At 33.8% G+C, this 19,155-nt stretch overlaps 2 protein-coding genes across 5 annotated transcripts in view; one reads left to right on the top strand and one right to left on the bottom strand.

Annotated features, from left to right (window-relative positions):
* The first annotated feature begins 1,571 nt into the window (after positions 1-1,571).
* Positions 1,572-7,390, top strand: LOC132154550 (CD48 antigen-like). The gene is made up of 7 exons (XM_059563162.1): positions 1,572-1,648; positions 2,212-2,520; positions 4,319-4,579; positions 4,799-4,906; positions 5,519-5,559; positions 6,731-6,868; positions 7,133-7,390. The coding sequence occupies exons 1-7, from the start codon at positions 1,603-1,605 to the stop codon at positions 7,280-7,282; spliced, it is 1,053 nt and encodes a 350-aa protein (XP_059419145.1). The 5' UTR covers positions 1,572-1,602; the 3' UTR covers positions 7,283-7,390.
* A 3,238-nt stretch (positions 7,391-10,628) lies between these two features.
* LOC132154526 (NACHT, LRR and PYD domains-containing protein 1 homolog) overlaps positions 10,629-19,155 on the bottom strand; it is a 59,158-nt gene continuing 50,631 nt past the window's right edge. For 2 of the 4 annotated variants that reach the window (XM_059563110.1, XM_059563111.1), the window contains 19 exons: positions 18,917-19,084; positions 18,681-18,842; positions 18,294-18,374; positions 18,141-18,215; positions 17,854-18,006; positions 17,476-17,634; positions 17,203-17,271; positions 14,552-14,737; positions 14,246-14,404; positions 14,046-14,117; positions 13,639-13,722; positions 13,474-13,560; positions 13,115-13,264; positions 12,869-13,027; positions 12,651-12,731; positions 12,396-12,545; positions 12,109-12,267; positions 11,926-12,024; positions 10,629-11,825 (listed from right to left, as the gene is read on the bottom strand). In XM_059563110.1, coding sequence (XP_059419093.1) covers positions 11,627-11,825; positions 11,926-12,024; positions 12,109-12,267; positions 12,396-12,545; positions 12,651-12,731; positions 12,869-13,027; positions 13,115-13,264; positions 13,474-13,560; positions 13,639-13,722; positions 14,046-14,117; positions 14,246-14,404; positions 14,552-14,737; positions 17,203-17,271; positions 17,476-17,634; positions 17,854-18,006; positions 18,141-18,215; positions 18,294-18,374; positions 18,681-18,842; positions 18,917-19,084 — 2,452 coding nt within the window. In that variant the 3' untranslated portion in view covers positions 10,629-11,626. Of the gene's footprint in view, positions 11,826-11,925; positions 12,025-12,108; positions 12,268-12,395; positions 12,546-12,650; positions 12,732-12,868; positions 13,028-13,114; positions 13,265-13,473; positions 13,561-13,638; positions 13,723-14,045; positions 14,118-14,245; positions 14,405-14,551; positions 14,738-17,202; positions 17,272-17,475; positions 17,635-17,853; positions 18,007-18,140; positions 18,216-18,293; positions 18,375-18,680; positions 18,843-18,916; positions 19,085-19,155 lie in introns of those variants that run through there. The other 2 variants (XR_009437167.1, XM_059563112.1) reach the window with 2 other exon arrangements.

Here is a 19,155-nt window from a genome sequence, read left to right as displayed (position 1 = left end):
TCTAAAATAACGGTGTGTGTTAAAAATGTAAAAGATTGGATGACCAATAATTTTCTCCTATTAAATTCGGATAAAACAGAGATATTACATACTGGACCAAGAAACAGTACACAGAATCTCTTGGATTACAATTTACAATTAGATGGATGTACTGTTACTTCCTCTTCAGTCAAAAATCTGGGTGTTATATTAGACAGCAACTTGTCTTTTTTGTCTCTGCACTGGCTACCTATTAATGTCCGTATCCGTTACAAAATATTATTACTTACCTAAGGCCCTAAATGGTTTAGCTCCTGCATACCTAACTAGTCTTCCACCACACTACAATCCATCACAAGGTCACAAAACGCTGGACCTAAGATAGCAAAGTTCACTAAAGGAGATAGAGCTTTTTCGCATTTGGTTCCTAAACTCTGGAATAGCCTTCCTGATAAAATTCAGGGTTCAGAGACAATCTCTCTGTTTAAATCTAGATTAACAACACATCTGTTTCCCCAAGCATTCAAATAATGCATCTCAAAATTTTGGGCTGCAGAAATATCAGATCAACTGTGCTTTATTTTTCTTTAGCTTGGGTTAAACTAATTAATTTTACTTGGTTGGAACAGCAGCTATGCTAATTATGTCTCTATTTGTTTGTCTGTTTCAATCCCTTGGTAAGTAGGATTTACACAAGCTCCAGTATGTATCCAGAAAACCTGAGAAGAGATGATGCTGACCCTCAGAGGACCCCAGATGATGCTAACCCTGAAACAACATACAGAACTACCAACGTTTGCTATAAGTGTGATTGCATCATATAATAATTGCTGTTAATAATGTTCATCGTATGTTTGACTATGTCTTCAATAGATTTCTGATTTTAGATTTCAATAGACCACTGATAATCTACTGCTAAATATTGTAGAAACTTAATTTTCTATAAAGTTGCTTTGCAATGATTTGTATTGTAAAAAGCACTAAACAAATAAACTTGAAAAAAATATATATAATTGAATGATTTTGAAGCTGTGTACACTCTGTGAGCATTTGGGGTCCTTAACCAGTGGAGGGTGTTTTGAGACATGATCGACTGTGACAAGCAGGATGTGGGCAGGTGTTAAAGAAGTGAGACGGGGTGAACAGTGAAGTGGAACACTACGTATAGACCCTGTGGAACAAAAAAACATGTTCATTTATCTAGTACAGTGTTACAGTAATTTCATCAGAATCAGAATCACATTTATTAGTTTATAAGTACTGTATGTATACATGTACGAGGAATTTGTCTTGGTAAATTGGTGCTTAACCAAAAAAAGACTAAAGAAAAACAAGAATAAATATAATAATAATTAGATAATCAATTTTAAAATAAGACAAGTAAAAGCTATAGATTTGGTTTGACTCTGTGATTCTTTAGGCTTTCACATGAGCTCAAAAGAAAAGTTTTAGCCAAAATTCAGGTATATTTATGCCTGTCCTACAGCCTCTTATGCTCATGATTAGTCACTGGCCTGGTGAAGCGGAAATTCCTGTCTAACTAGCTGTGCTAAGTCACTACTTCTCACATGTTAAACTTCCTTCACTGAAAAACCCACAGAGAAGCGAACATTTTTGTTCACTATGATGGCGTTTAGGCTGCTCCTGTCCTGTGTTCTTCTTATGTCAGGTACAAAATCCAATCATTTAACTATTCTAAATAAGTCTTTGATTAATGATGTCCTCTGGTGACAAATCACGAAACTGAAGGGGAGTTTTAAAATTCTCTCTGAAATTTAAGTTTTTATTCCTAATGTTGCGTTACAAGTCTTTTTATGTCATAATAATCAAGCCTTTTTTGGAATTGTTTTTGCTTCACTTCAAAAACTGAAATGTTGCCAGGATTTTACGAGATTTAACTGATTTGTTACCATGCGTACACGTTCATAAATACAATCACCAGATCTCACTGAATTGTTTAATTCTACAATGATGGAAATCACATTAACCCTTGTATTTGTGTAATCTGAAGTCACCATTATTATTGTGGTTAGTGTTACCATTGATTGAGAATTTTGACTTTTTTGGTCTTGATGTTGGTTGTGTTCTTTACTTGGAGATACAAAATCTTGTTTTTATGCTACAAAATCCATTAACTAAATAAAAATTAAGTGAAACTATTTAGCTTATGAAAACTGTATAATTACTGTTTGTGTTGTATTTTAATAAAAGGCTTACTTTCTCTGTCATCAGGGTTCAGTGCTGAGATCTCTATGTTTGTTCATACGGGAGATTCTGTTCAACTGGAAATGCAGACACAAGAACTACCAGAGTTTGATGATTTATCATGGAAAAATGAAAAAAGCATTAATATAGTTAAATATTTTAATAAAACTAAAGAAGTTAGACTTCACTCCTCCTACAAGGACAGAGTGGATTTCAATGCTAAAACCTTCTCTCTGACAATGAAGAACATGCAGAAGACAGACAGTGGACTATACACAGCAAAAACAAGTGGAGAATCAGACAACAATATTGTTACATACAGAGTATCTGTTATAGGTGAGTGATGTGTACTGCTTAGTATGTGATGTAACTGCTTATAATGTCAATTATATTCAGTTTATATTTGAAATCTGTATCTTATGTCTGAAAAACTTTATTTGAAAACAATACAAATGGGTGCACAAGTTTTTAGGTCTGGTTCTCATGAGAGCACCTGGAGATTTGGTTTGGTAGAGGAGAGTGGGGACAGTTGCAACATGGCTTATTTGTTTAATCAGGAAAGAGCTACAGTTATAATATTAATACTGCACATGCTTACTTAGCCCCTCAACCTTCCAGGAAGAAATTAACCACATGTAGTAACCATTCCTTCCACAAAATAATAATAGTAATATGATCAGATTTTGTTGTCATACTAAGGGTTTTTTTTTTTTTTTTTTTTTTTGCGTGGAGCATAGTAAAAACATTTTAATCTGTCTGTGTGTGTGTGTGTGTGTGTGTGTGTTTTCTTTAGCTTCTAATAGCTAGCATGTGTCAAAGGTACTGTGTCAGGATAATATACCAAATTTTATCATGGCTGTCAGCGTTGGGACAGTTGCAACTCTTGAAAAAGTTATATTTAAAAAGCTTACAACTTGCCATACTCTGACTCAATTACTATTTCTGAGGTTAAACACACCCTCCTCATTACACCATGGACAAAGAAATGTAGAAATAAAGAAACATAAAAATAAAGATATATATATATATATACAAATAAATGCATAAATGTGGAAACAAATACATGTAGATTAGGCAGATATATAAATTATAAATAAAATATAATATTAGCTATACAGTATAAATAAAAGAAACAAATAAATAAATGTGAAAGAAATAAAATTCTACATTAATAAGGAAATAAATGTACAAATAAATTACTTGTATTTATTTTTTTTCTTTGTATATATATATATATATATATATATATATATATATATTTTTTTTTTTTTTTTTTTTTTTTTTTTTTTTTCATTTAGCATTTTACATTTCATAGTATATTTAATTTTGTCAGGTTTGGCATTCCAGAGTGTACCACTTATGTGCACCCCTGAATATAAAAAGCACAACATGTTGTTACCTAAGGATTTGTTACATACTTTTTGTAAAATTATTTTTTTATAATGACTTCAAAACCTGCAGCACATATTTTGATATATAACAAAATAAAATAAAAAATATCACAGGTGAAAGTGCCCTACCTAACTTATAATTGTAACAGTTTCCTACTTCAGTGTGTTATAAACATAATTTTGGTGTCTTTGGAAAGAAGACACTTTGGGCTTTAATTTTTATCAACCAGATTTGATAATGCTAAAAAAAATATTAAAAGTTATAGACACTGAAGTGCCTTGAAGTTTTTTTTTCCACACTTAAATATTTTTTATTTGATATAAAAATACATGAAATGAGTCCTGGAGCAATCTAGAAAAGTAATGGGTTGAAAGCCACATGTCTCATGAGTTTCTATTTCAATTCTGAATGAGATATCATGAAAAATGAGACTCCTGCAAATATTTTTCTGAGACTATGTCTAGACCCCCCACTCCCCAAATATAAGAAAATATATTTTTCCAACAGTATTGAAGGCTTCTACAAACTATTTAAACATACCACTGCATAGTTTTTTTTTTTTAACTTTTTTTTACAGTGTACAGTATGTTTGGTCCTGGTTTACTGAATTTTTACTGGCAAATTCTAGAATGTCTGAAGTTGTGAATGTGGCCTTAAATGTTTTAATGTGTGTGTGTGTGTGTGTGTGTGTGTGTGTGTGTGTGTGTGTGTGTGTGTGTGTGTGTGTGTGTGTGTGTGTTAGATGCAGTGGAAGCTCCAGTCCTGACTGTAAACTCAAACTCATCCAGTACTCACAACTGTTACTTTACATGCAAAGGAAGTAACATTACCATCAGCTCCATCTATAATGGTGGCAGCTGTTCTCCAGAGGAAGTGACATCCTCTGGTAACTACACCCTAAGACTGAGCTGCACTGGTGACTCCATCACGTGTAACTACAGCAACCCAGTGAGCTGGAAGACTGACACAAAAACGGTTAATGAAATCTGCACTGTTAAAAAAGGTACATACTGTATCCACTCTGACCTGTAAATACACTCATAGATTAAGAAACAGAAAATCAATGAGAGAATGTGACTTAATCTTTATACTGTATGATGTTCAACTCTTCTTTTTAAATGCCAAACACTGGACTGAAATTCCTCTCAATGTAAACCTCAGTCTGTGGAAAGTGGAGATGTTTGTTCTTCTCTTTCATGTCTATAAACTGGACAACATGAAGCGGCACCTGTGTTTCCCCTTTGGGTCATTGTTATTTGTCCAATCGCATTGGCATCGGCATCAGCAGTGGTGGCAGTGATTGGCTTCCGTATTTACAAGAGGACAAAAGGTACAGAGCATCTAATACTGTGATTATCTTATTTCAGTAACACTTATAGCACTCTTTCATAATGATTGCTAGTGCTTTAAATGTAATCAAGGTGTTTTTGTAAACATGTTTTTTGTTTGTTTGATTGTTTCAGTTTTTCACCATTGAATTTACACATTTGCTGTCACTATTTAATGTTAAATGGTCCTGTAGTTTGGCATGGCATAATTAATTTTTAGAAATACAAATATTCCATGTAATATCCCAAATAACATTATATTATAAAAACTACAAGCACAGTAATTAAAGAGTTAACACAATGCTGTTTAAAACAGTGAAGTCTAACATACCACAACACATTTCATATTTCATTTGAAATACCCACAACCTTGACACTTCTGTTTTTTAAACCTTATGACACACTTGTTTGCAAAGCTTCCATAGAAGTGTGTGAACCAGTGATCTACATATGACAAAATATGTTCTATATTATAGATCAGTGGTGTTAACCAATTATTGCTACAGATGCTGATCCATTTTTTAAAAGCGTTACAGAGCCAAAAGGTTATATCTGTTCTATGCCTATAAACTGAAAATTGTTGTCTTGAAAACTTTCTGTTATAAACATCATAGGCACCCAGACGAATGAACAAACAATCTATGCAGAAGTTAACGTAAGTGTTATACTACTATTTTTAATTTTCAATGAAAAAAAAACGTAAACTGACGTTCCCATAAATTCTTCAATTGTTTGAATTTGATGTTTTTTCTTTGAAATAATTATTCTACTTAGTTTTTTCTTATCTGTTATATTTATTAGGGTTGTATGTTACATATAATGTTGTTAAACTAATGTTCATTGCATATTTCAGTTTAATGAGTCTCACCATAATGGTGTTTAGTTCTTGAGTGAATGACACTGTGCACCATCTCTGTTTCTTATTATTTAAAAGCTGCTTTTGATCGGCTTTGTTTCATCATGCAACTCTCTCATCACCACCTGCTTTTGGTTGTTACCAGTGTATTACAAAGGTACAAAACAGATTTCAGTACTTCAATAAGCTAGTATATTAATATTATATCAGTTAGGTTACTGTATTAAACTGTAAATTTAAGGTAAAACCGTCAAACCTAAAATGGTTACTGTATTTTTTACGGTATAAGTCTGGCAACCACAGCTGCCGTTTTTTACCGTATATTTTACGGATTTTTTTTTACAGTGTAAGTTAGCCAAAGATGGCAGTGGCAAGGAACCAAAACTCCATTGGTGACAGATATAGAGAAAACCCTTAAGAGAAAACAGGCTCAGTCAGGGGCCAGTTCTCCTCTGGCCAGATGAAACCAGCACGGTGTGGTTCTATATGCATCCTTTAGGGGTAAATAAGGTACAAAGGTGTACGTTTTGAAAGGGTACCTCCTCAGTGACTGCTATGTACCTTTTTTCTGAAAGTGTAGAGACTGAGAGTGTTAACTATTAGTGTCTGCTTTCATTTATTAATTCATTGTTATTTCTTCTTGGTTATTTACTGTCACTTGTCCCCTGGTGTCCACTTCCATCTATTTGATCATTTCCTATGGCAGATTATTTGGTAAGGAAAGAAGTAGCAGAAGCCAACTTTCTTTATCGCATTTGTTTGAATGCTGTATGTGTTCAATACCTTATCAAGTAAATCGAAAGCAAGCTAAAAATGATCAGTCTTTTATTTGATGAAAATGAAGACCAATTGCTACTTAGCCTCAGTGTCGTTGTTTGATGCCGCTAATGGTAACTGTATGAGTATGAGTACTCACCACTCATTTCAGCCAAACCAGCAGTCTGACATCTTGATTGGATTGTTTCCGCAGGATAACATCAAGACACAAAAGTCACTGGAGATGTTGGAGAAATCAGAGTATCCTCAGACAGTGTATGATACCGCTGGAGATTCAGGACAGACTGATGTTACCAACCACACCACACCCAACGATGACCCTATGAGTCAGGTGAAGATTAAACATCACTCTAGTCTAATCTCACTCAGTTACAATTCCTTCAAAATTAACTGATGGTTAATTTGGATTAAATGTCTTCATTTGGAATGAAGGTGAAGACAAGCTTAAGTGAACAACATTCAAATGATAAAGTTCTTATATTTGTGACTTAATCTTTAGGAAACAATCTGCCAGATTGCAACCAGTTGTTTAAATGATTTGTTGGGGAAAAAGTTTTACATGAACTGCAGTTGATCTAGTTTTTCTTTATTTCAGAGTGGATCACTCTCAGGCAAGAGCAAGCCAATGACTATCTACTGTACTATTCAGCAGCAACCAAACCCCCTCAAAACTGATCATACTATTTATGGTGTGGTTAATAAAACATCAGCCAAATATGAATCTGCACATCCACAATCAGAATAAAAGTGCACTTTTAATGAAGCTGAACCCTTTAGCAATACAGGACGTTCAGGAAGATAGTGTTATTCTAAGAATATGAATATTTGCGATATGCAATGTGCTGTTGTCTTTTTTTAAAGCAGCAGTGAATGTATTTTTTTATTGTAAAATTGTTGTATATGTGGCAATATCTCATGTGTTTTATGTAGATTCCGTTGGAGATTTCACCGCCTTTGCAGGCAACACCTGAAAACCACTTCCTGGAAAGTATGTGTTAGTCTATAAGAGTTATTTTGAAGGGTGGCAGGGGGTTCATTTGCCCATTCGCCCCATCCCTGAAAAACAGTTTAGTTTACAGAAAGATATGAGAAGGTAATCAAAAATGTACTGTACAAAGCCACTTTGCACAAAAGAAAGTAAAAAAAATAATCTGACTCAAGTGCATGCATCTATGTACTGTATCCAGTGGGTTCTATTTGCTTTTGATGTGACGCTCGTGTCTGGTGTGTCGGCCATTATTGTCTCGTCACAATACTTTGTGTTTTATTGACTTCCATTCTTACAGATTTTAATTCAGTGTGCTTTTTCTTTAATTATGAGGAGGACTTTTTGTAGAGAAAGACAAGAAACTTGTAGGATGTTTTAATGCTCTTATATTTGAAAAAAAACAAAGAATGTGAAAAACAAATTAATGACATGACTTATGTTGTGATGTTTCTCATGCCTTAGCTTTTTGTATTCAATCATTTATTTATTGAATAGGTCTGTGATTGCTGTTGTTTCTTTTTGTTTTGTTTCTTTTTCTTAAGTTATTTTCTTTTTTAGCGTAAATGTATTATTATTATTATTTACTCAGTTGTGCAGCTAGATGTAATTTAGCATTAATGTAGCCTGTCTTATGTTGGCTTTTACTATAAGAGGAGGAGAGATGTAAAGAGAAGTTGTGGTGAAGCTTCTGCTATATGTCTGGAAAGAAAACAGAAGCTATACACCTTTTTAGAAGTCAGTGTATCATCAGAATGAACAGCTTCATTTAGAAGACTGAGTTGGCAATTTTCCATTTTAATAAAGGTATGAGGCAAAAGTCTTTTGAATATTTATTTTCTTGCAAGAAAAGGTGACAGTCGTACAGTCATCCAAGTTGACTGCAGAGTGAGACCAGAAAGGAAAAACCCCAACTTAACATTTATACCTTCATCAAATGCAGATGCTTTGATCTCATCCACTCAGAATGCATATTCAACATATATGTCCACTTGAGGTGTTCAACTATGTCCTCCAGATGAGTTTCTAAGTTTTTTTCTAAGTAGCCAGGATATCTAAGAAACTAAAATAACATTTTTGTATCACAACTGTCTTGCACACATACACAAATAGATTTCCTGTTATCACTCAGCTCATCTCAATCACATTGCAGCAAACTGAAGCACTCAGAAACAGTCTATGATCACTCTTTAGTACAGTGAAGAAAATAAAATTTATATTTCAGATATAAATAAATTTTACTTCACAGAGACACATCCCAAAGATGAAACGTAAGAGGTGCAGCTCTCCTTTAAACTGATTCTCAGTAAAGAAAACCAAAAAGAACAAATGGGACAGGTTTCATCCACAAAGGAAAACACAAGAAATAGCTTTTCCTTCCTTTTTGTCTTTTTTGTGTGTGGTATATAGTGGTATATATTTATTTATATAACACAATATTTACTTTTGGCCCATCATATTAAAAAGTGGGCACCTCTGTTTTATACAAATCAGTTAGCCACAAACAACAAACAAAACAACAAACAATGTGATGCTATAATACCACGTACATATTACCCAACACTTGAAAAGAAGTCCGTTATGTTTAACACAATGCTTGAGTCAATGTGTTTCCCCACTTTAGTCAGTGACACATGATCTATGAAACATGAAGTCTCATTGCCAGAAAACCATGTGACTGTTTCAGTATCACGATTCACGAAGAGCTAAAACCAACACAGCTTGATCTTACGATTATGAGTTAGTTTCCCGCTCCAGTTAGTTGAGTATTATTAAAGCTCATCATTTAGCATGCATTTCCTAATGTTCAAGTTAAAATAATCAACTAGCCTACTTTTATACAGTTTTTTTTTTTACTTTATAATTCATTCAAATGAAACCCTTGTGTCTTGCCTAAGATTAGTTTATTAATACTATTTAGTGAATAACATTGTGTTTAATGCACAAACACTAGCCTGGTAATACCAAACTCTGCTTCTTCGCTTTGCTTTGTAGACAGAGTCTGGAAGGGCATAACTGACAAGCGTTTACTTTCTCGTGGCGGGGCGTTTGTCTGAATCTTTAAAATCATTGGTGTACCTGTAAGCCAATCACCTAACGTTTGGTTATGACGTGTGTAATTCACTGGCTCAGCCTCCTCGAGCTTGTATATATAGTTGTGTCTTTAATTTGTTGAATAATTATTACACAAATAGTATTTTAAATCACATTTCACAATTATTTATTTTACTCTATAATTTACTATTAATTTATTCTTCATTTTTGTCTATTCTGTATTACTCCACCCTTGATATTACATATTCTTCTTGTAATTATTAATCTATTGTTGTTCAGTTATTTATTATGGCATTATTCATATTATACTTATAATTTGTGCTATTATAAATCTATTATATCACGTATGTACAGTTGTACTCCCTTTTCATATTATTCATTTTACTTCAAGTTGTACTAAATATACTTTTTAATATAACATATAACTTTTACTATATTTTCACTGTGCACTATATCAGTGCATAATATTTTAATTTTCACTGGATCCATAAAGGCTTATCAGTTATATTTGTTATTGTGAGTTTATCTATAGGCTATAAAGTGCTATCAAAATAAAAAGCAGACTACCAGTGTGCCACTTTTTGATTTGTATTTGCTGGTTGTATTCAATTTTCTCAATGATGGTAAATTATTAGTGTTTAAAGATGTACTGTATTATATAGATTTTTCCCAGTATTTCAAAGGGAATGAGCTGTGTTCTGACCTGAGACACAAGAAAAAAAATAAAATAAAGAAAAATGTTGGGGTTGAACACAGAAAAAAGAAATAAAACAACTACATTTCATTTAATGCACATTCAAATTACATTACATGCATATATCACAGTTACACTACATTAACATTAGAATTGTAAACCGAAAACAATCAAGTGAGACAAGTGTGAGCTTTCACAATTTTAATTTAAGTTCACAAAATTAAAAATCTAATTTTCCAAAGTTTATTGTCAAATGGAGTTTGAAAGGCTGCACGTTCGATTTTCAACATACACTGAGCTGCTTCAGCAGGCACAAACGCACACAATTATTAAAATGTGACCTGACCTGTATTACCTCTTAAACACAGTCTTAAACGAGTCCAAAATGATTGTGCATCAGGTTTTAAAGAGATAGCGCTGGTTTTAAAGTGAAACCTGATAAAGTCTGTCATTGATGTAAATCAAAGAACAACAAAAAAAGAGAAATCAGTCCACTGCTCTAGTCGCTAATTAACTTTTGTAGTTTGAATAAAGATGAATTTATATTCATTTTATAGTTTATACATAAAAAAATAGTCTATGTGAAGACTGTTTTAAGTTCACTTAAAGTTAGAGTTGTCATTTTTCAGAGCCTATTAAGTGTTAAAAAATAATGGCTTTCAGTTATACTGTAATGTTGAAAGGCTATAATTATTGGCTAAAATTGAGAGAAAATGAATGTAAGAGACATCAGTAACATTACTGGTATTCTGATACTTGCCTTCATTAACATTAGGCTACTTGGAAAAAACATAACATTAAACTGAATTTAAAATATATCTTCTTTGTTATTTGCTCATTAATTTGGAGGTTCAATGTGAAATTATGATAACATAAATATATTAATATGAAATTAATCACAATTGTATAAAAATGTGTGATTGATTAGTTATTTTTTTAATAGATTTATAGCACTAAGGTTAACCTTTCAAATGTGTTATTCTTGGTATAATATTTGTTTAATTTACAGCTGAATATGCCTCTAAGTTTAATTTCTTATTTTATAGCCTAATAAATGCCTAATAAGTAGGCTAATAAATGTCATTACTTTAACATAAATCTTATTGTTTCAAAATCAACAAGTTGTCAAAGGAACCGTTAAAGAGCCAAGGGCACATGTAGCTGCTCCTGTGATCACACTGTATTCAGCATTTATATCATGACATCCCTCATTAATTTCATCTTATAACATTTAGTAAAGCTAAAGATTTTTTGACAATAAAAATGTCACTCAAAATATTAAGATGAATAGAAATATATGGAACTATGTATTTTTACTAAACAATCTTAATATTGGATTCATTTTCTGCCATTCATCAATAATAAAAGATAATGTCTTCATCCTCAGGGTCGTCGTCATTAGTGTCTTCTGTCTCAATCTTGTCTATTGTGAACCGTCTTGTGAGAGAGTCCTTGAAAAAGCTGACTTTCACTTTCTGATCACAAGCTGATGATGATCTGGATGTGTCCATCATGACTGCTGTGCACCCATTCATGGCTTTACTGCGCTTCATCCTTCAAAGAGATTGAACATCAATTATTAAACCATTAACGGAGCAATAGGGGATAATAAAACTCGAAATAATAAATGGTTAAGTAGTATTATAGGACAGACCCTGTGATAATTATCCTGCAATCTGTATCCATCTGAGAGCTCTGCAGAATCCTCTCTACCTCCTCCAACAACAAGCCACCACTTTCTATGCAGTCAAATCTGAAACATGAACATTTCAATACCATTTTTTCCATTTTTAATGAAATTCTAAATAACAAAAAAAAAGTGCATTCAAGGACAAACCTGATCTCCTGAAGACTGGGACAGACTTCAGTTAAGAACAGACACTTCTTCATCCAGTTCTCCGTTAGACTGCTGATCTTGAGTCTGACCTTCTGCAGACCAGAAACGGAGAGCAAAGTAGACATCAAATCGCCCACAAGCTCTTCATGCTCTTCACAGCTAGATTATGGGAATATTAATTAAACTTGATGAATATATACAGTGCATATTTTCAAATAAAGAAAAAGTGTTTAACTAGAATCAAACAATTAATTTTCATGTAAATAATGAATTGACAGAATCCTTACCCATCTTCTAAACCTTTAAGGATGTCAAGAGTTTCAAAGAGTTCCTGTCCGTCCAGTTTAGAAATCTCTGAACACGGTGATATGAATGAAATGAATGATGGAGATGTTTCAATCATGCTATCACTGGCCAACTGAATGTCAACTGTCAAGCTTGAAATAAAAGACAACGAGATAAGTCCCAAGTTAATTTTTCTATAGTTATATTAGAAATCTTTGTCATTTCTTTACAACGAGTACCGTCAGGGATAAACTTACGTGGAGTCTGTGTTTCTGGTGATGTTGAGAGAGGAACACACACTGAGCTCACTGTGTGTATTACTGTACTCCACCTGCAAACTGACAGGCTGATATTTAAAACATGTACACTTAAATGTACTTTGCTATATGATGATTACCTGCTTTAAGTTGATCTTCCAGTATAAGTGAATAAAATGATGAGGATGATGTTATGTTAAAATATAATGAATATATACCAGATGTTATGGAGACTGGGAGCTGTGTGACACATGGAGAAGATCTTCACAGCCAAGTTCTCGGTCAGTCTGTCGGTGGTCAGTCGCACCTCGTTCAGAGCAGACACCGAGTGCAGGGACAACAGTAGAGCATCCACACTCTCCTCAAATGTAGGACTTCTGTTATTGCATGGAAAATGATTAACAAAATTATTATTTAACATTCAGTTTCATGGTAAATACCAAAATATCGAATGATTATTTTACATTATAGAGATCCCTTTGCATTGGATATATGCTTTTAAAAAGTTTTTCCAGTCACTGCTAGTTTTTTCTGAGTTTTCAGACAGGATGAGCTCTATCTCTGAGAACAGCGACTTTGTCCTGGGACTGGAGCTGGTGCATTTCAAAGACATCCTGAAATACAAACAGAAATTGAGCTGGCCTAACAAATACAGTACACAAAAATTCATAAAACAGTTAAATAAAATGTTCCTATTTGCTACACAACTGTTTTTTGATTACTGTTAGCAATTTACTGCCTTCTGGACCACTCCTAACTGATCTTATTTGTTCTAAATAGACTCATCTCACAAAATAACATTCTGCTGAACAGTTTTTGTTACCTGCATTGCCCTGATAATCTCCTCCACATCCTGAGATCTGAGCAGACAACACGCTCCACGCCGTCCAGTTCATAAGAATCACTCTGGCTGAAAAACACATCGCCTCTAATAAGTTTCTCATTGTTGTAAGGGAAAGTAATGATTTGAACAGTTGATGATTCTCACTTGATTTCATCGCTGCAGTCACTGAGAGGAGGGGACATGCAATCTTCATCACTGTCATCTGATATCTCTCCTGTAGACTGAGCCCTGTGTTTACATTTTTTTTTGTAAATGTGTGTATGTTCATACTCGAAAACTAAAAATCCATTAGACATGTTTGTTAATGACCTGTTATTAATTAAAAGTTATATTATGGTGTATTTTGTTACACACTAATAATTGTATTGCTTAATAGCATCACTAAAGGAAGGTGGATGATGAGTAATGGGATTGAGTTAGTTCTTCAGCTCTCTCTCTCTCTCTTTTACTTTCTCTCTCTATGCTCTAATTTAAATGTGTTCTTTAATAAAGCTTTAGTTAGTCTTCGTGGATACAGCTCATCTAGAATACAGGTATCACTACTGCCTTACCTGAAGAATTCATTCCTGAAGTCCTTCTTGATGTTAGCCTTACTTATCTCAGGCCGCTTGACTGTCACAAAACTAATAATATGAGATTTTGCCGTCATGAAATTAAATTCACAAAGGGTTAATTGTGCATATAAGTCACTGAGAGGCTGCAAACACCCAGTTATGTGTACTGTGTAAAAAAAAGTAAAGTGAATTCTCACTTTAATGTAGTCAGACTGGTGTTTGTCTGAATGAGGTCCAGGACTCTGGATGCTCCATCCACAGTCATGAATCTGAAGAAAAGATCCAATTCCTTCAGACCAGAGACCGACTGCAGGACAGAAATCAGCTCACTTACACTCTCATCATATTCTAAAGAACTGTAAAAAAAAAAAAAAAAAAAAAACAGAAACACAGATTTTTAAAATAATTTTGAACTAAAACATTGCCTATTTATCTGTCATTCTCACCATTTAACAATCAGATATAAAAACACTCTCTTCGGTGAAACCGAATTATTGACTTACAACTCAGTCAAGTCTTTCAGCTGGTTGTAGGCCTGAAAGAATCTCCTCCAGTCAGCATTTGCATTCTCAGACTCATCTGTCAAAGTGATGCTTATGCAGGGAAGCACTTTGTGGACTGGAGGTTTAAACAAGTTGATATCAGAGAAGTCATCTATATATTTCAGATGATTACAGCCAACAGAGAGCCTGCAAAACAACAGAGTACAACCGCTACTAAAAATATTAAAAGTACAAGAAGAGTTTAAGAAATTGTATTTTCTCAAAATTTCCAGACTTGTCAGAAAGCTAGTGATAGTAGGGTATCAGCGAATCAAACATTCGATCAAGGCCATGATTGAAACACGAAAAGCTGAATTCCACAGAAAGGCCCAAAGACAGCGGGACGTTCGTAAATCAGTTTCTAGCACCAGCCAGTCTGAAGCAAGTAACCAACTCTTTAACAGGACAGCCTTCAACATTATGAAGGGAATGAAGGGAACCCCTAAAAAACAGGCAATGCAAGTACCTCCAGATTCTAGCTGAACTGGTGCATTTAATATACTTTTAACCTCATTGAGGAACTCAATGCAAGGGTTAATTAAGTGATTGATGGTTGATCATGTTTATGCAGTTTCACATATTCCTATAAACTTGGGATTTCACATTTTCATTCTCTTATACTAATTCTTTTCTTACTTTCTCTCTTCCTGCATCGTATATGAATGTGTGAGTGTGTGAATGTTTACTAATATTTATATGTTAATTTGAATAAACATTTATAGCCTATTCCAGTTTAATATTTTATCTGGTCTTCCAGATACAACTTTCAGTGTTGTACTATAAAATGTCCATGTAACTGTACTTATTCATCATCATGAAAATGAGAATGATGCCATAGAACATTTTGGATGGAATACTGAAGATATGTGCCACAATATACAAATTACTACTACAACCACTATACTAACAGTACTACCTTTGTGACCGTGATGAGGATAATGACAATAACATAAGATTAGTGATAATGTAAATGTACAGTTATATGGACATTTTTATAGTACAACACTGAAAGTTGTATCTGGAAGACCAGATAAAATATTAAATCAGAATAGGCTAAATAAATGTTTATTCAAATTAACATATTAATATTAGTAAAAATTCACCTGTAAGTCATGAAATGTTCATGTTGTGGGTCAAAGACAGAGAAACCGCACACACAAGGCAGGATGAGAATTACCAAAACATTCACTAAGCCAAACGTAATGTCAAATACACAGTCAATATCCACACCTCATGGTTATCCCAAAGCCAGCCAAAAGTAAATAAAAGTCTACAGGTTTGTCTCTATGGGGATATAGTGAGGTCAATAGCATCGGTCAGGATGTTGGTACGCAATTATTAAAAAATTATTCAGTAAAGTAAGATGACAATCACCACAGTGATACCTGGGGAGATGTAGAACAAGAGTCTGGTGGAGTTGCAGAAAACAATTTGATTTGAACTTTTTATGGAATTTTTAATGTATTTACAGTAAGGAAGAAGACAGCATTGGTAATTATTTGGTAAGCAATTATTAAACTATTTTACACTAAATTAAGATGACAATCACCACAGCGGTGCCTTGGGAGATGTAGAACAAGAGTTTGGTGGAGTTTACAGAAAACAATTTTTTATTAATTTTCAAAATTTGACTATAGAGTGAAAATTGTACTATTTTTCATGATTTCGGCATGCAATTATTAAAGAATGATAGAAAAATAATATGAAAATCACTACAGTGGTAAGTATGGACATGTAGAACAAGAAATTAGTGGAGATTTCAGACAATAATTTTGTAAGATTTTCTTTATTTTGGCATGCAATTATTTAATAATATAACAGTGAAATGACATGAAAACTGTTTGTTTTAATCGTTTTTAATATTTTTTCCCCCTCACTTTATGTTGATTTTCTCTGCATAAACAGGATACACCGTACAGTAGCAGGTACAGACTGAATGATAAAATGTACTTATAACACTTAAAATGTGATTTAAAAAAATAAAAAATCCATGGATCCAATTTATATAGAATAATGTTAACTGTAAGTAGAAAGACAGTTGTACAAAACATTATCAAAATTATGCATTAATTTAGCAGCACTCCTCATAAAAAAGGAAAAAGTATAATTTGAACCCAAAAATACGTAAATAAAAAAGCATAATTATAGTAAAATAAATGGTGAAAACATAAATAGAAGGCCGTGAATATAAATATGAAAACGAATATAAATAAATGACAACCGAATGAGGATTTACTAAATAAGAAGACTGTAGCGTCTTGTACAGCTCGCACCGTAATCTACCACGCACCGCCGAGTAGACGCGCAATAACCTTGAAGCGCAGATAGCGTGACCGCAGTGCTTTACCTGTGAAATAGCAAAATCTGACAGGGTAGTACAAATCGACAGAACACCGGACAGCGCTGATGTCTTTTCCCAGATATAGCCTAGTTGTCTATTAATTATGCTGATAATTTGTATTAAGCCGCAAACAGGAGGTGATAGCGAGATCGGGAGCGGGCGCATCCCCGCGATGGTGCAAACTGTGTTCATCATAAAATGCTTTTTTTTTATTATATACGTTTATGTGCCCTATGCAAACTGTGTATGGGGACCGGCGGTACTATCTTACCTCACTCCATCATCTCTCATTATACCCAGACTCTCCACATCACTAACAATAGACATACTGGTATTCAATCTACCAAAAGAGAATTTAGTTTTTAGTACAGAAAGCATATACATCAATTTCCATACAAATGCATTGCGGCAGTACCATGGCATCAGATGGTAACATGATACCATGATATATACCATGGTACTGAATGTCCACCATATTAATATAAAATTGTATTTGCATCATTGTACATCTTTGAACATTTTGTACACATCAGGTTATTCTTACTGCAAGTGAAGTAAGCTAGAACAAGACAGGAAGAGGGTGAACAGACCAGCCGCCCAGCTCTCAATCAGGTTGTTTAGCCAAACTTTTACTTCCTTCAGACCAGGAACAGAGTGAAGGAATAGCAGCAGAGAATCCATATGCTCATCCAACTCTGGGCATCTAGCGAAAAGAATCCTTGTATTAGAAGAATTATTCGATTCTCCCCTGGCCACTGGACCAAATCATGCATTCTTGTATTCATCACCCTGTTTGAAGTAAACTAATATCGATGCTCATATTGGAAATTATGACTTAATGTTATAAAGGAAATTCAGAATTTTCAAGTTTTAACTTTGAAACAATACTATAACTGAAGTCAGTTTAATTCATCAAACTCACTGTTCTGTCAACTGAATGAGTTGGTAAAGCCTTTTGAAAAGAACCTCCCAACTGGCACTCGATCCTTTAAGAGGAGGGAAACTGAGAATGAGCTTCACCAGTGCCGGTTTGTCCAGTCGATGTGGATGTACCAACTCTCCACTGCTACCAGATCTGGAAACATTCATATTCATACAGTAAATCTACACACATTAGGATTTAAAATGGTTATGAATTTACATTTCTTTGTCTTGAATTTAAAATAAATAAGTAAAAGAACATAGGATATTTTATGCATGAGTTCTAACGCTATATCATAAGCCCATCTGTCCATTGCAAGAATCAATGATGGATTTTTCTCTTCACTGTCGTGCATCTTGAACCTGCAATAGATTTTACCAACAGTAAGTTAACACAACCACCGTCAAATTAAGTCAAAGAAAAAAGACACAATGACTTACTCTTCAAATGGCTTTCTAGAGACCGAAAATGTTGAACAAACCCTTTCCTCATCACTAATCATGAGATTGCTCAAATGAAACCTAAAAGGTCAAAAATGTGTTACAAAACAAATTAGTCTGAATTAGTGAACTTAATTTAAATAGTAAATTTACAGCCAAAGAAATTAAAATGTAAATCAGCTGTACATTTAAGTTCCTGTGGCTCAGTGGTAGAGCATTGCTTAAGCAGCGCAAAATGTTGTGGGTTCAGTTCCCAGGGAACACACATACACACAAATGTATAGCTGAATGCACTCTAAGTCTCTTTGGATAAAAGCATCTGCCAAATGCATAAGTGTAATTTATTGAGAGATTAAATCTTAATATGCAAACATTGTTTTCTCTTACTTTACGTGAGAAATCTTTGGATTGACTTGAAGGTAGGACAGAATCTTAGAAGTCCAAATATCTGTAAGGTATTCAGCTTGTATGTCCACCTCAGTTAAACCAGGAACATGACTTAGGAAAGACAGCAGTGCATCCACATTCACATCAAACTCAGTGTTTTTCCTGGGAACAAATGCACAAATGTTAGCAAATAATAATAATAAAACAATATGGGGAAATTAGCAGAATTGACCTACATGTCTGAGAAGCTCCTGAGGTTTTGAGATGTCTTGAGTAAGTCAGTCATGGGTATTGCAGAGAAAGGACAAAGACCAAAGGATATTTTTGAAAAACCCTGATAAAAACAAAGACCAGGTTCTCCTGAGATTTCACCCTGATGCCCGTTTGAGTGCCCAACAGTGAACCTGAAATGAGGAAAAGCAGTTATTAATTATTTTATATGAACAAATGTATCTTCAAGAGCTTAAGTTACACA

This window comes from Carassius carassius, chromosome 12 (assembly GCF_963082965.1).
Source record: "Carassius carassius chromosome 12, fCarCar2.1, whole genome shotgun sequence".
In the NCBI taxonomy this organism is placed as follows: Eukaryota; Metazoa; Chordata; class Actinopteri; order Cypriniformes; family Cyprinidae; genus Carassius; species Carassius carassius.
This window is presented reverse-complemented; position numbering and strand designations above follow the sequence as displayed.